At 38.8% G+C, this 17,878-nt stretch overlaps 1 protein-coding gene across 1 annotated transcript in view; it reads left to right on the forward strand.

The window, feature by feature from the left end:
- The window catches only part of LOC129004494 (uncharacterized), a 54,392-nt gene extending 36,801 nt beyond the window's left edge, over positions 1-17,591 (forward strand). The window contains exon 3 of the mRNA XM_054433100.1: positions 17,457-17,591. Coding sequence (XP_054289075.1) covers positions 17,457-17,584 — 128 coding nt within the window. The 3' untranslated portion in view covers positions 17,585-17,591. The remainder of the gene's footprint in view (positions 1-17,456) is intronic.
- The last annotated feature ends 287 nt before the right edge of the window (positions 17,592-17,878 follow it).

The following is a 17,878-nucleotide window of genomic DNA, read 5'->3' on the forward strand; positions in this document are numbered from 1 at the left end:
AATATGTTTCTCACTCGAGCAAAGAGAACTGACATTGGTGAGTAATGAGAAAAATGACATTGATAATTAATTACAAATAAAGATTTAAGGTGGATCAAGTAGTGACATATGTAAGCAGTGGCAGTGATGAGTCATGAGGGAGGGAACCAAGAGTGAGGAGGATTCTATAGATTCAGAAAATATTTTCTGTTGCTTGCGCCCAAAAAAAAAAAACTTGCGTCTAGGCTCATTTATAAACGCAGAACTGATGGCGGCCAGTTTTGAAACCGCAGTTTCATTGTCAAACCTCTTGCTTCACAATGGCGGATCCAGAGGGAGGGAAGACATTGGTTTACATTGGTCGAGTAAGCTCGGCCGAAATGGCTCGGCTATTCTTACTTGTCATGTTTTAGAAAAGTGGGTTTACATTAGTAAAGTTAATTCGGCTGAGTTGACGACTTAAGTTTTGATGATTACAAGTACAGTTATTGTGTAAATTATATGTAAATGCTCCGTAATATAGGTGTTACATTTCAAAAATGCTTGAAAAGGGTGTACAATTTGTTGGTAAAGGAAGTTGATGCATTGGTGAAAGAAAAAAATGAATAGGGAATTGGGCAGATTTTAAAATCATCATTAGTTGTTCTTAATTCAATGATGACCTTGTGTTTTTAATTCTTTGCTTCGCTTCTTGTACTTACACCAAACCAATTACTTCCCATATCTTTTACAAGGTTGTCAATTGCTGTTTGTGGCATTTCTTTGTTTTTCTAAAGAAGTGCTTTTGAGATTTAACAAAAAATTTGCATCTCGATACAACTCAACAAACTTTAATGTTTCCTCTTCTGTCCACTTAATTTTAAAATATTTTTTAAATCAACTTTAAAATAATGTTGCGGCTTAACGGGTTCTTTACAAATAAAACTTGGCGATTTTATAATAACTATTTATTTACACTAATTACTCTATATTTACAGATATTAGAATTACCTAACACCTAACTAACCCTATCTAAACCTAGCTAAAGCCTATTCTAATTTACAATGTTTCTACTTACAGCTAGCCTTTACAGAATTATCACTACTTCTGTCACAACACTGTCACTACACTGTCACTAGTGTCACTACACTGTATCTACACTGTTACTGCCACTAGCACTAGCACTGGTCACTAACACCGACGGGCGCTTGCCGCGACGATTCTCGGAAGGCTCAACTCAACTCAACTGCCGTGTGCCGGAAGACGGTCCCTTATATAAATTTACCGTGGAACATTCTGGAGACCCCTGGTAGCCTAGACAAAGGTGTTTACGCCGTAGAAGTGTAGAAGGTTTCTAGGGCCCCTATTGAGGTAGTACGTTGACATGGGTCTATTGTCTATCAGTGGTGCGCTAGGAGAAACCCGTGTAAACAAACAACCCTTTTGAGACGGCGCCTGGCTATTGTTGCGCGGGGCTCCTGACTTGTAACACTACCCCCTCCTTAAGACTGTTCTGTCCCAGAACAGATTTCCCCTGAAGCTTGCGATCTTCTGGTCCACCGGAGGTTCCCCATGGGTTGTATACGCAGACCACAATGTCGATGCCAGTGTCCTCGAAAAGTTCCTGCACCATATTTCTTACAATCTTCCATTCCAATCCGTCATAACCACATCCCAGCCTTGGAATAGCCAGCTTTTTGATTCCAATCCGAAGGAGCTTGTCTCGCAGGTCTTGCAGGCTTTTCTTCAAAGATTCGTAGGACGGCTTCTTGCTAGATGTTTCCTTTGTAACGAGGTAGAACAAATGCTGTCCATTGCGCTTCAGGTGAAGGGTTGTGCCAATGGCGGGGCTCTGACGCTCAAGATCTTCGATCCCTCCAAACTTTTTCCTGAAGACTGTGGCTATACCTCGCGACGCTCTCAGGTTTTCTGCTACGCAGTGTGCCAAGGCATATTCCACTGGCAAGGTGAAGAGGTCCTTGTATAACAACCTCAGTCCCTCATTTCCATGTCTCTCAGGCACGACGTTTCTTGGCTCGGTTGAGAGGTTCCGAACTTGTTGGCCGTGATCTCCTTTGTAGGGTGCAAGCCTGTTAAAATGAACTATTTTTGGTTTGCCATTTGGTTGTTTCTTAATCCTGTAGATGACGTCATTTAAACGGGAAATAACTTCATAGGGTCCTTCCCATGAGTTCTGGAGTTTAGGTGAATAACCACGACGCCTTCGGGGATTATGTAGCCACACGAGATCACCAGGTGTGAACCCTCCTTTCTCGGCCTTCACGTCGTACCTCTCCTTCATCCTGTCACTTGCTCCAGATATGTTGCGACGAACTTTCTCATGTATCTCGTCCATCCTCTTCCGCAGATCCGATACGTAGTCCTCGCCAACCACACATTCATCCGGCTTCAATCCATACTGCAGATCGCATGGAAGACGTAGCTCTCGCCCGAAAACTACGTTGGCTGGAGTTTGGCCGGTGGTTTCGTTGACAGAACTCCTATAAGCAAGTAGGAACAGGTGCAGGTATTGGTCCCAGTCCCGCTGATGTTCGGAGACAACTTTTGACAGATATCTTCCCATCGTCCTGTTCATGCGTTCCACCATGCCATCTGACTGTGGGTGCAGAGGTGTTGTTCGAGTCTTCCGGATACCAAGAACTTCACACATTCTGGAGAATACTGCTGACTCAAAATTTCTTCCTTGGTCAGAATGAAGTTCGAGCGGCACTCCAAATCTGCTCACCAATTCCTTGATTAATATATCTGCAACTGTTACTGCTTCCTGGTTAGGCAATGCATAGGCCTCTACCCATTTGCTGAAGTAATCCATTGCAACTAAAATAAATCTATTTCCAGCATCGGACATGGGGAATGGTCCTGCTACGTCAATGGCAATGCGCTCAAACGGGGCACCTACGTTGTATTTCCTCATTGGTGCTTTTCGTTTGTTGACAGGGCCATTTGATGCTGCGCAGGTCACACATCTTCTGCACCAGTCTATGACGTCATCTTTCTGATTAGCCCAGTAGAAGCGCTCCCTTACTTTCACCAGTGTACGATGTACCCCTAGATGGCCTCCAGAAATTCCATCGTGCACTTCCCTTAGCACTTCAGGAACCCTCTTCCTTGGAATTATTATTTGGAGTTTTCGGTGCCCCCCTTCCTCCGATTCGACGACTCGCTTCAAAACTCCTTCTTCCATTAAAATCGAGTTCCACTGCGCCCAGTAGGTCTTGACGTTCTTAGACAATGGAGCAATATCCTGCCACGACGGTCTCCCTTTATTTTCCATCTTCCACTGCATGACGTGTCTTAGGTCTGGGTCTTCCTTCTGGTCCTCTGACAGTTTCTTACTGTCCCATTCGTCGTCAACGGCGGTCACGCGATGAACTGGTGCACTTTTGTCTTCCTTGCGTGAGCAGTGCATGCAGGTGTCTCCACATGGTCTTCTTGAAAGTGCATCCGCATTCCTGTGGCTCGGTCCCGCACGATGGACTGATTCGAAGTCATACTCCTGTAACCTTTCCAACCATCTCGCAACCTGTCCTTCAGGAGACTTGAATCTTAGCAACCACATCAGTGCGGCATGGTCGGTTCTCAGGAGAAACCTTCTTCCATACAGGTACTTATGAAAGTGTTCTATAGACTTAACCACTGCGAGAAGCTCTCTCCTGGTGACACAGTAATTACGCTCAGGCGCTGACAGGACCTTACTGAAGTATCCGATCACATGTTCTTCTCCATCTTGAAGCTGGGAAAGGACTCCTCCAATGGCTGTATTGCTGGCGTCCGTGTCTAGTATGAACTTTCCGTCTGATCGTGGGTAGCTCAATATGGGTGCACTGCATAATTTAGTCTTCAGCTCTTCGAAAGCTTTCTCGCAGTCGTTATCCCAAACAAAGGTCCTCTTGTCTTCGGTCAACTTAGTTAGCGGTTTGGCAATATTAGCGAATCCCTTAACAAATTTCCTGTAGTAAGCGCACAGCCCAAGGAAGCTTCTAACTTGGTGTTTATCCTGTGGTATTGGCCAATCGGTGATAGCTCTGATCTTCTCCGGATCTACAGACACTCCCTTGTCTGATACGACATGGCCGAGGTAATTGACCTGTTTGCGGAATAAGTTGCACTTCTTTGGGTTCAACTTCAGATTAGCCATCCGCAGTCGCATGAAGACATTCTCCAGGTTCTTCAGGTGGTCTTCGAAGGATTTGCCTAGGACGATAATGTCATCCAAGTAAACCAGGCATGTCTCCCATGACAATCCCCTGAGGACGTTCTCCATAAGCCTTTCAAAAGTAGCAGGGGCGTTACAAAGTCCAAAAGGCAGCACAGTGAATTGCCAAAGTCCTGTCCCAATAGAGAACGCTGTCTTCTCCTTGTCCTCAGGAGCGAGCCCGACCTGCCAGTAGCCACTTCTGAGATCTAAAGTAGAGAATATTTGACATCCTCCCAGAGTGTCGAGTGTGTCATCAATCCTGGGGAGAGGGTAACTGTCTTTCTTGGTGACATTGTTGAGAAGGCGATAGTCTACGCAAAATCTTGTTGAGCCGTCCTTCTTCTTCACTAGTACCACAGGTGACACCCAAGGGCTGCTAGAAGGCTCGATGACACCATCCGCTTCCATCTCTTTTATGATTTTCTCAGCTTCGTCACGTTTTGCTAGCGGGAGTCGTCTAGGAGCCTGACGTATGGGTTTTGCATCTCCGGTGTCTATCTTGTGCTGTACTATGTTTGTTCTTCCTCTAGGTCCGCTTCCGTATTCGAAGACATCTTGCCATCTGGTAATGAAGTCCCTTATTTTCGCACTTTGTAGACGCGTCAGATCCTGACAGGTGCTCTCCACGAAATTTTCCAACTCCTTCGGCAATCCATTTGGGGATGGTGGACATGATTTTAGTTGACGTACCACTGAGTTAACAGCCACGCACGTTCCGATCTTCACTCCTCTTTTTATCGCCACAGGGAAACCATTCAAGTTCATCAGTCGCACCGGATTTTCGTGTCCTAAGTTAAATAAGGATCTGGCGACAAAGACACCGCGTCCAAGCTGGGATTCACTGTCACTTCCTGGCTCCAGAAGAACACTTTGCCCACTAGTCCAATCTCCTTCGACAGTAGTTCGGACGATGACTTGGCTGCGTGCTGGTAGCGTTGTGTCTTCCAGTAGAAGTACGCGTGCAGCGATATCCTTCCCACGCCGAAGTATGACATCTTCGTCTCCGAGAGTCACTAGTCCTTTTGTCATGTCCAACTTCAGTCCGTACTTCACCATTATGTCGGTTCCTAAAATCACGTCCTCGTCTATGTCGGCAACTAGTGCGCAATGTTTAAATACGCAGCCGCCGATGTGGAAGGTAGCAACCGTCTGCCCATAGACCTGAGCCAGCTGACCTGTAGCTGTACGTAGAGACCATAATGTTGGTGAAATATCTTCAGTCGACACAGTGTTGGGATTCAGGATGGTCATAGTCGCCCCGGTGTCCAGAAGACAGCTTTGGAGACGCCCGTTCACCTTTCCATCTATGTAGAAACTGCTTGACTGACTTCCAAGTGAAGCAACTTTAACACTTTTCCTCGGGGCTTTCAAATCGCGGGCTGACGGTTGCCCCTTTCCATCAACCCTCCTTAGTTTTCCTGTTCCGGTTCTGATATGGTTGAAGGACATTTACTCCTGGGATGTCCCATCTGTCCACAGCTCCAACAGCGTATCTGCCGGCGACGTGTTTTTAGCGCCTCCAGAACTCTTTTCACCAGCTCCTCGATGTCAAGTGGAGATGTAGTTTCTGCGTCTGCCACACGGACTCGGGCCTGACCTCTCACCGACTGCCGTACAGCCTCGAACTCCAGTGCCTGTGTCAGTGCGTCACTCAGGGTCTTTGGTCTGGCGAGCTTCACTGCCTGTTGAGTCTCAGGTTCACGTAGACCGTCGAGGAATTTATCCACCGCCAAACTCTCGTAGACATCATCCGTGACCGATGGATAGGCGTTTCTCACCAGGCGAGCAATGTCGGCTTCAAACTCCTGAAGTGACTCGCTGGGTTTCTGGATCCGGTTCCGCAGTTGAGATCGGTAAAGCTGGTCCATGTGTCGATGCCCAAAGCGCATGTCCAATCTCCTCACTAGTTCTGGGAAATTCTTCCGCTCCGCCATTGGCATAGCATGCAGAACTGCTAACGCATCGCCCCTTAGTGCAAGGCACAGTGCTGAAGCCTTTGTCTCCTCTGTCCACCCATGGACCATAGCCGCTGTCTCGAAGAGAAGCATGTAGTCCTCCCAGGGGGTTTTGCCATCGAAATGAGGAACGATGTTCTGAGGGACAGCGGCAGCAATGGTGGGCGCTGGCTTGGAGATCGTTTCTGGGGCGTTATCCTGCCGAAGTTCGTCAGTGCTAGCTGATGACGAAGGTGTGAAGCTCCCCGATGCAGCCATCTCCTGCCTAAGCTTATCAACTAACCTATCTTCTAGATTCTTTTCTATACAGTTAACTTTCTCATCAATTTCATTTATCCTACTTTCTAAACCATCAACTTTGCTAGAATATTCACCTAATTTGTTCAGCATTTTTGATTCTACATTTGACATTTTTGTCTCAATGCTAGCTTCTAAGTTTTTGTTATTTTCTGACATTTTTGCCTCAATATTAGCTTCTAGGCTTTCTAACGTTTTACTAGTTTCTGACATTTTTGATTCTAGTGTTTTACTATTTTCTGAAATTTTTGACTCTAATGTTTTGCTATTTTCTGACAAAGACTCTAATGTTTTGCTATTTTCTGACATCTTTGACTCTAAGTTTTTAAGCATTTTATTGATATCAGATGTCTCAAATAAAACGTGATCTGGGTCTTCACCTGCATCAATTAAAGCTTGTTTAAGGCGTGCCTGAAGGGCTGATTTAGTTCCACTAGTATCAAGATCTCGTTCTTCTAATTCTCTCCTAAGATCAGCTACTTTTAACTCATCAAGTTTCACACCTTTGAAAGCCATTTTTATGCCAAACAATTAAAATAATTTTACAATAAATGATTTTTTTCTTTGTAAACAAATTTACGACACAAATTACTACTATGTAACGAAGACCCTGAATCTTACTAAAATATCTAATACAACTAAAATTAAACTCAATATTTTACAATTAAAATCGCCAAAATAATCCCACTTCTGACACCAATTGTTGCGGGCTTAACGGGTTCTTTACAAATAAAACTTGGCGATTTTATAATAACTATTTATTTACACTAATTACTCTATATTTACAGATATTAGAATTACCTAACACCTAACTAACCCTATCTAAACCTAGCTAAAGCCTATTCTAATTTACAATGTTTCTACTTACAGCTAGCCTTTACAGGAATTATCACTACTTCTGTCACAACACTGTCACTACACTGTCACTAGTGTCACTACACTGTATCTACACTGTTACTGCCACTAGCACTAGCACTGGTCACTAACACCGACGGGCGCTTGCCGCGACGATTCTCGGAAGGCTCAACTCAACTCAACTGCCGTGTGCCGGAAGACGGTCCCTTATATAAATTTACCGTGGAACATTCTGGAGACCCCTGGTAGCCTAGACAAAGGTGTTTACGCCGTAGAAGTGTAGAAGGTTCTAGGGCCCCTATTGAGGTAGTACGTTGACATGGGTCTATTGTCTATCAGTGGTGCGCTAGGAGAAACCCGTGTAAACAAACAACCCTTTTGAGACGGCGCCTGGCTATTGTTGCGCGGGGCTCCTGACTTGTAACACTAACAAAAACATGTATAAGATTGCTAAAATGCGACTTGAGACAGCAGACTGAGAGTGGTGGGGGAAGGGCAAGTGCTCGAAATTGGTCGAGTGGCTGTCTCCTGGCCAAAACTACTCGACTTGTCCGCCAGCTGGGTCTGGCACTCGTCTCGCTTGTCAATCGACTCGTGAAATTGTCTTCACTGGTCAAGTTGACGGTAGAGTACTGACTCGCCTGTCTAATCGCTCTTTTACTCGACCAATGTAAATCAGGCTTAAGCGGCAAGGTGCCTTGTTGTGATGAACTATGAAGCTATACACAATAAAAATCCCTAACTTAAAACACAACCCTCGTAACATGTTCCTCTTTGGATATATAGGTTATAACATTTCTTTTGCATTGTTGTTGATGAGTTAATATTTAATTCATGGCTTGTTGTAAGATGTAAAAATATTGCATTTTTGTTTTTCATTGCTAGTTTTTTTTTTAAATTAATTTCAGTTTTGTTAATTAACCACTCATTTGAAATTACAAGTTTAGGTTTAGGTATGAGGTCTTGCTCTTTTTACGTCTCTTAATTACTGACATGATTTAAAAATTATATTTCAAGCTCTCAAATCCAGCTTGGGTTAAAAGTAAGTATTTTTACCATTTGAAACCATTTTGTGCTGTTTTGTTTAAATGTACTACTATAGTATAAAAGAGTCCTAAAGTTTAAATTGTAAAACTAATTGAATAGTGTACAATTTTAAAATAGTAAACTATGAATAAATTCTGTTTAGTTTAACTAGGGTATCTATGTAAGTATAAAATATTATTTGTGATTCCAATGTTGGTATTCTATATAATATTATCTTAGAACTTTAGGAATATGTGGTTTTTTAAAGAAGCAATGATTGTCTAAGGATTTATTTGCTCAATGCACAATTTAAAAATAATAAACTTTAATTTGCATTTCCTTTTTAAGGGATCTGAAGCAGCTGAAGTGCCGTATATGTTGCAAGTTCCAAAATCCACTAATGTCTTGAAATGTGTGTTAATTTATTGAAAGTTAGTCATTGTCTTATTGTTATGTTTAAGTGAACTGAAGTTAAAATTGTATAGTTAGCTCAATGTAAATTTAAAAATAATAAACTATTATTTGTTTTTATGTCTATTTTGTTTTCCACCTTTTAGAATTTATCTAGCTAACTAAATTTCAATAGGGGTTTCTAGTGATTTCGTTAGAAACATGAAGTGTCATCACCAAAGGTCAGTAAACTTGTTAAGCTGTATAACAAAACACAAAGTGTTATAACTAATTATCATTAAAAGTATTTAGTTATATCACTAAATATCATCAAAAATAACAAGTTATACCAGTACACATCATTTAAAGGTTTAGTGATATCATTAAAATTGTCTAGTGATATCAGTACACACCATTAAAATGTTTAGTGATATCATTAAAATTGCCTAGTGATATCAGTAAACACTATTAAAATATTTAGTGATATCATTAAAATTGTCTAGTGATATCATTAAAATTGTCTAGTGATATCAGTACACACCATTAAAATTTTTAGTGATATCATTAAAATTGCCTAGTGATATCAGTACATACCATTAACATGTTTAGTGATATCATTAAAAATTTCTAATGGTATCACTAAGTTGCGCTATTGATTTTAGTGATTGATTTCTAGTGATTTTTACTCGTCCCAAATCTCACTACGTATCACTAAATTTTTTTTTAATGATTGCTTAGTGATTCTTCCACTAGGGTATGTTCTTCTAACAATGCAATCATTTGTCAATATCTTTAAGTGACCACATTATAATGTAAAAAAACTCAAACTGTCAGCTTCTGGAGCACTGTCAGCTACTGGTGCATTTACCTTATGTGTAATGCTAATCATTGATATGTTCAATTCTCCTGTAAGAGGATGACAGATTAATTAAATATACATAGTAAAATACTAGGATGTTCAAATTATTTTTAAAGCAATCTTTGTAATCTTCGATTTGTCTTAGAGCAATATAATTTGTTTTAACTAACAGCTGGTTAAATATAAACTATGGAACTATGAGGTTATTTTATTTACTCTTATTTTGTCACTGATTATAGGAAATAAGTAAGATTAGTAGAGATAATTATACCACAGTTTAATTCACAGTTTTAACCAAAATTAATTAAACCACAGGGCAAATCGAAACTCTGAACACGAGTCTTAATAAAAAAGGATAAATGCAAATTATTTTACTGCTACACTTTTCAAGGAAAGATTAGAAAAATAACAATGTTTACATTTTTTAATTCTTCATGGTAGCTTTTTTTTACAATTAATGTTTGTCTGCTTTAGACTAACTTTGTTTGGATTAGGCCCGGAAATATTGATGCCATAAAAAGAAGATCAAGAATAATCAGGAATCATGATTTTAAATTACCACCACAACCTTAGCCGGGTTTTATAAGATAAACAGATGGATGACATAGATTGAACACAACGTCAACATATACCTAGGATACTGCAATTAGACAAATCATCCTTTTATGAAATCGTGTTCAGTTGTGGGGTTGTGGTTACGTTTAGGGGCGCCTACATCAGCGCCCCCAAACGCGAAAATATCACTTTTATTTCAACTAAATATATGTAGTTTAAATTAACTACCTAATATGCGTAATTACGACGTACATTTATTCAATGAGGGTGGGTAATTATCAAGGATAGAACTGATAACGGTATGGATAATAAACATTGACAATTACGTCATTAGCTTTACTAGCGTGTTTACTTTTTATATTCCTGCTACATGTGACCAGTTCTTTTTTTCAAATGAATGTTATTTGAACCAAACAGCTGTTTCAAAACAAACTGTTATTGTTTTTACTTTTCTTTGTTTACGCTTATTTATTTAGCAATTAATGCAGTGAAATTGATATAAAGGATAGGTGTGACGATTAGTTTTAATGTTAGGACACCAAAGTTAAATTATGTGTACTGTGAATTTTATTGGATATTGTCATTTTATTTTGGGTTGTTTCTATTCAGACCTACTGAAAATTATGTATAGTTGTTGTATTGTGATGATAATAATTATGGAAGAGGCAGGTATGCTATGGAAGGTGGTATCGTTGACTAGGTCTATACACTAATCAATTGACTATTACCACAGAAAACGTTACGTTTTCTGTGCTATTACTCTCTCTACTGTAGGCTACTTAGTGTGCGTCTGTGCGAATCGGCTGCAAATCTCACTTACACGCTTTTCACATCGTAAAAATTGCAGAATTGCTGTTTTATTGTAAAATTATCGGATTTAAAATGCAAATCGGATAGGCCTAGATGGAAGAAAAACATATTTGGTCATACAACATTTGTTTACAATATGATTTTTCGCATTAAAACTGCAAGAAACTTTGTCTTCATATGTGAAAACTAACCGGTTTTAACTGACTACTGAATTCCCGTACGTAGGACGGGCTAACACCTCGTATTTTTTAAAATTTATTTAGCTAAATTAAAACTGATGATTGTTTTTTTAACACCATTAATAACCAACATGAAAAATGTATTAAGCGAGGAAATTTTTTATTTTTTGGTCAGGAAAAAAATTCCTGCGGCAAAGTTTTAGATTAAAGTATGAATTTTGTTTTTTATTTGAAGCTTTTTTTGATACGGAGTCTGCTTGTATCATTTTTAAGCGATTAAAAAAATAGGCATAAAATCGCTTGGCGCGGCATTGGCGCTAGGAGCTCGGCCGGCTCAGCATCAGTTTACGGGATTGATATTGAGTTTCTAGCATTTAATTATCAATTTATTACATCAAATATGTCTTTACATTACGAAGAATGGTAACTAAATTTACAAGCGTGTGTTTATGCTTTTTAATGCTTACTGGTGGTCTATAGTAAACAAAATTCTTTGAATCAAAGAATAAATGTTGGATTCCATAGTAGTAGCCTATTTAATACCTGAGAAAATATTTTGTTATTATTTTACTTCAGTGAGAATAATGAATACATTTGAGATATTGGCATTAAATATTATTCACTCATTTTATTTAGCAAAATAATATGTTTTCCAAACACGTTAATCACAGTATGACAAAAAGAAACATACTATAATATAAACAAAATATATATTCTTAAATGTTGCAAAGTCTCTCAATAACAATTGGGCCTCACAGCAGCAAATTATGACATGCTTATGTGATCAAATAATTGTTGTTTTCTGGCCAATGTTCAAATATAAATCAATCTAACTCTTTCATGATATCACTAAATTTCTTATGAGATTTACTTTTGACACATAGTCTATGAAGTGTGAGCAAGTACGTAGATTAATTATATCTGCTTTTAAAACCTCCTTAAGTTCGTTACAATCAATTATCCTCGGAATATTTCCACAAAACTAACATAGCAATACTCGGCGAGAGCGGGCGCGACGCTCGGCACTAGGGTGAGTCATGCCTTTATCCCCACTCCTGGCGGACAGAGCGAGGTTGCGACGGCCCTTTTTCGAGCTCTACTTCAACCTGAGCGCGCAATCCAGGGAGTTATTATACATCGATGGTTAACCCAGTCTTTAGATTCACTTTCAGTTCTGGTATTTTCGGTTTCTCCGGACACCCTAAATACTAAAGAGTATTTCAGAACACATGACACATAGCTTTTTATAATTTTAAAAACTCAGTAGCGGTAACCTTTGTTTCCGAACAGAAGGTTTTGTTTTAAAAGGATATGATCAGATTAGCGGAACTTTGATGTAATAAGATAAGATAAGAATATATTTTTTTCCAAAATTAAAAATCAGAGATTACAGTCGTGGCTTCAATCATATGTACAAAGGAAAAAAGTCCCCACAAAGACTGTACGTCTGTGTGTGGGGAGAGTCATATTTGTCGCTCACCACTTCACAGAAAAAATAACAAGATAAACATATAGTTAAAATAAAAAGAGGTTAAAAATGTTATAAAATACTATTGTTACAAGTTAAATAGAATGAAATGAAAAGAATACTTTACTGGAAGAAACTTTTATGATGTACTAAATTGGTCAAACTTATTTACAGAATAATTAATGAACAACTGAAAACCATATGTAAAACAAAAACATTTGAATTCTCATAAGGAAGTCAAAGAGTACTAAATATAATAAACATAGTCCAATAGTTATTATATGCAACACTCCCCCTACTCAAGGCTTCCTTAGAGACTTCATGGGAATGTTAAGCCAGTCCAATTTTCTGTCTTAAAACCTTCAACCTTGGTCCAAGAAGAGGTTTTGTAAACAAATCAGCTAGTTGTTCACTTGTGTCAATTTTCTTCACTTCCAGGTTTCCTGCTGTCACTTGTTCTCGAATGAAAAAGTGTTTTATTTCAATGTGTTTGGTTCTTCTGTGATGCTCTGGATTCTGTGCTAGACATATAGCAGCTTCATTGTCTACGAAGATCACAGGTGTACTTTTAAGTTCAGTTAATGAGCTTAGTAATCGCTTTAACCAAATTGCATCCCTGGCCGCCTCACTCGCAGCTACTATCTCTGCTCCCGTAGTGGAAAGTTGAACAGAAGGCTGTCGTTGGCTGATCCATGATATCGCTCCACCTGCGTACAGAGTCAGTAGTCCTGTTGTCGATCTCCTGGTTTCATGGTCACCACCAAAGTCTGAATCACTGTAGCAATTAAGAACGCCACTTCCAATGTGCTTCTTGTACACGATTCCACAATCTTTAGTACCCTGAAGATATCTGAGTATTCTCTTCACTCGACACCAATCATTTATTGTAGGATTTTCTAGGCTTCTGGAGACGACACTCACTGCGTACGCTATGTCCGGTCTGGTACTAACCATGAGGTACATAAGAGCTCCGACAGCTTCTCGATACGGAAAAGACGTCTCATCTGTTCTTTTGTCTTCCTGTTCAGATTTTACTATAGGTGTTGGTGCTGATCTGCAGTTTTCCATGTTGAATCTTTCCAAAATTCTTGAAACATATCCTCCTTGACTTAATTTGATATTTTCACCAGATTTGGAAATCTCCAATCCTAAAAAATAATCTGCTGGTTTTGACTTGATTTTAAATTCTTTTTTCAATTCTACTAGGAATGAATTTAAGTCTTCATCATGAGTTGAAGCAATGAGTCCATCATCAACATATAGAACAACAATTAACTTATGTCCATTGTTGTTACGGATAAAAAGACATGGATCATCATCACTCTTTTTCAGTCCAGTTTTGTTAGGCCCATTCCAACTCTCTCGTTCCAGCATCTTGGTGCTTGTTTCAAACCATACAAACTTCTATTAAGCTTGCAGACGTGATTACTGTTATCACTGAATCCTTCTGGTTGATGCATATAAATTTCTTCATTTATTTTGCCGTACAAAAAGACAGTAGACACATCAAATTGTGTAAGTTTCATGCCTTCATTAGCAGCTACTGCGATAACACTTCTGATTGTTGGCATTTTTGCTACTGGACTAAAGGTTTGATTATAATCGATTCCTTTCTTCTGTGCAAATCCCTTTACTACTAGTCAGGCTTTGTATCTCTCTATGGATCCATCGGCATTTGTTTTTACTTTGTATACCCATTTACAAGGTATGGCTTTGTGACCTTTGGGTAGTTCAGTAAGTGTCCACACTTCATTCATGTGAAGTGAGTTAATCTCATCTTCCATTGCTTTTTGCCATTGGAGATGATCTTCACAGTTCGATGCCTCCATGTATGTATTAGGTTCATAGTGTGTGTTCCCCATAACAGCACTCATCACAAAATCTTCAAAACGAATGGGCTGCCGTACCATAGCTCTATCTCGGAGTTGGCGAGTTTGCACAACGTTTTCTTCATGTTGTTCTGCTTCCTCGTCTGTCAATTTATCTTCTTCCGATTCATCTTCAGGAAAGAGAATGGGGACATTTTCTACTACAGGGGCTGAACAGTTCTCATCTTTTGCTTCATCGGGGACTTTTTCTTCTGACGATATAGGCCTATTTACTATGGATTCACTAATAGGCTCTTTCAAAAATTTTACATCCCTGGACCGAATGACAGTACATTTCCATGAATTCCAGAGACGATATCCATCATTACCATCATATCCAATAAGTTTGCATTTCATCGCTTTCTTGTCAAACTTACGTCTTCTCTGCTTTGGAATATGGACAAAACAATCTGTCCCGATAACCCGTAAATGTTTTATCGTAGGTCTTTTTCCAAACCATGATTCATATGGAGTCTTTCCGGCAACTGATGACTTAGCAGTTCTGTTCAAAATATAGGCTGCAGTGTTTATCAATTCAGCCCACAAGCCTTGAGGCAGATCACCGTGAGCATGCATCATTGACCTTGCACATTCAACTATGGTCCGATTTTCTCTCTCTGCAGATCCATTCTGTTGTGGTGTGTATGGCATTGTGATCAACTGTTGTATTCCATTCACTTGAAGGACTCGTCTAATACTTTCATTGTCGAATTCACCTCCTCCATCACATCTCAACTTACATATTACATGGCCTGTGACTTTGACTTCTGCAAGAAACTGCTTCAGCTTCTCTACAACTTGAGATTTTGTCTTCATAAAATAAACACTGCGGTAGCGAGTAAAGTCATCCTTGAACAATACAAAGTACTTTGAACCTCCAATCGACTCAAAGAAAGGTCCACAAACATCAGAGTGAACGATTTCACCAGGTACTGAAGCTCTGTGTTCATCTCTGCTTCTGAATTGTGATCTGTGCATCTTTCCATAAGCACAACCTTCACATACCTCATTGTCAAGCTTGAGATTAAGGTTCAGTTCTCTCCTTGCAAATTCTTGTACATGAGTTTTGCTTTGATGTCCTAGTCGTTCATGAAGTAATTGTAACTGATTAACAGTTGGAACTCCTTCCATAACAGCCATGAGGTCTACTGATTTTCTTACTGCTAATTTAAACAAGCCTCCGCCTTGACTTCTATGTCCTTTGATGAGTGGTTTACCATTTCTATCAAACAAAGTGCAATCCTTGGATGTCGATACAAATTTACTATTTACATTTAAATCTTGAGCAGCGGTTACTGAAAATAGGTTTGCGAAAATACCAGGTACATACCATACATTGGTTAGTTTTACTGAATTCCAAATACCATCCAAATTTGCTTCCATGCAAATTGTTCCTCTACCAATAGCACTTGTCTGTTGTCCATTTGCCATTGTAACTGCATGAGGTAACTCAAATTGTTCAAAGTCAGTAAACATTTCCCTACAATGTGTAACATGGTTGGTAGCACCACTGTCCACGTACCAATCATGTGATGCGGTAGTATTCTGGGTTTGAAAAACACAATTACTTAATATGGTTAGTGCTGCTTGTTTGGATTCTTTTTCCAAGCTTTTCTTTTCAGGTTTTCCATCCGCTATCCATTTCTGACACTCTTGCAACCAATGTCCTTTCTTGTGACAATAGTGGCATGGAAACTTTTTCTTTTTATCATTGTTTTTGCTGTTTTTCTGTACACCTACTAAGTTACCTTTGGCTTCTTTAGATCTATTGACCGCCATTAAAGCTGTATCTTCTTTCTCATTTTCCTTTGAAGTCAGCTTTCTTGCTTCTGTACACAGCCAATTTGTAAGATTGTCAAGGTTTCTCGCTTTATCCTTGTGAATCATTAACCAAGTTGTTTGAAAGTTGGAATATTCTGCTGGTAGGATTTCAAAAATCTTGCAAATCAACAATATCTGAGGTAAACTATCTTCTTTCTTGTCTTGAATTTTCTTAATTTCTTCTTGAAGCTTTACCCATAACGACTTGATTGCAGATAGGTTCCCAGCCATATCCAAGTGTTGATCCCATTTGTAGGTGAAGAACAGAGAGCATATATCATAGGCTTTATTTTCCTCTATTTCTGCAAATAGATTATGCAGCTCCTTCCAAACCTCATCTGGTTTTTCTAGGTTTCTTACCTGAGCTCTTACTTCCTTACTTAATGAAGATGCTAACATAAACATTACTTCTGACTGTGTTTTGTTATACTTATCTATCTTCATTTTGTATTCTTTCATTTCTGCAGCTTGTGTTTCATCTTTAGGTTTCTCTGGCAATTCCATTTTACCAGAAATGGCTTCGTATGCATCTGGGATTCCTTTAAGCCTAATTTGCATGAGATATTTCCAATCATCCCAGTTGTCCTTTCCATGCAGCAATTCCATTTTCTGCATAAGGAATTCCATAGGTACTAAAGATTTTATCTCAAGCAATAAATTATTCTATTTAAAACCTGTAACACACAATATAAGGGTGTCTGGGCCCATAACCTGTTATAAAATACTATTGTTACAAGTTAAATAGAATGAAATGAAAAGAATACTTTACTGGAAGAAACTTTTATGATGTACTAAATTGGTCAAACTTATTTACAGAATAATTAATGAACAACTGAAAACCATATGTAAAACAAAAACATTTGAATTCTCATAAGGAAGTCAAAGAGTACTAAATATAATAAACATAGTCCAATAGTTATTATATGCAACAAAAAAATCTTTTTTTGCCTTAAACTTTGGTAATAAAAATACTAAATTGAACATGAACAATTACTATAGAATAAGTTGAACAGATCTATAATATAATAAACTAAGAATATTTGAATGAGGGTGCCAGTACTGAAGAATTTGCAATTCAGCCTAATTTAGTTTTTGAATTGTTCTCGACTTTCTTATGTCGTGTACTGGGATCTGATGCAATGTACTTATAATTTAAAAGTTAGTTTAAGTAATGTATTAGGATGAACTTTTTACAGGGAATACCGATGTCAAGCTGACAACAAGAGAATTGGCAGACCTTCTGAGTTCTGTGTATGAAGAAGAATACCATGAACCACCTCAAAAAGAAAATAACAATGTGATCCGTTTTGGCTTAATACGCTGATTTTAAACCAATAACACTTATACTGATAAATTATAATTTTAATAAACTTGATTTGAAAATAAAAGTGTTATGCTGAATCGCCATCCTTAGAAAATGTTAACTAATTAGTATTTCACTATTGAAAGTTTACTGAAAAACTATTCAATATATGAGGAGGGTTATCTGTAAATTGAGGTCTCCATCCAGTTCTTCTTGCAGCCAAGCAAGATATTTCAAATCTAACACCAACATTGTGTTCCTTACCTCCTCTACTAATATTCCAGTCAGTTTCCACCCCCAGGAGACAGTTAGTCC

This window comes from Macrosteles quadrilineatus, unplaced genomic scaffold (genome assembly GCF_028750875.1).
Source record: "Macrosteles quadrilineatus isolate MER2022 unplaced genomic scaffold, UCM_ALF_1.0 Scaffold_9__3_contigs__length_116548681, whole genome shotgun sequence".
In the NCBI taxonomy this organism is placed as follows: domain Eukaryota; kingdom Metazoa; phylum Arthropoda; class Insecta; order Hemiptera; family Cicadellidae; genus Macrosteles; species Macrosteles quadrilineatus.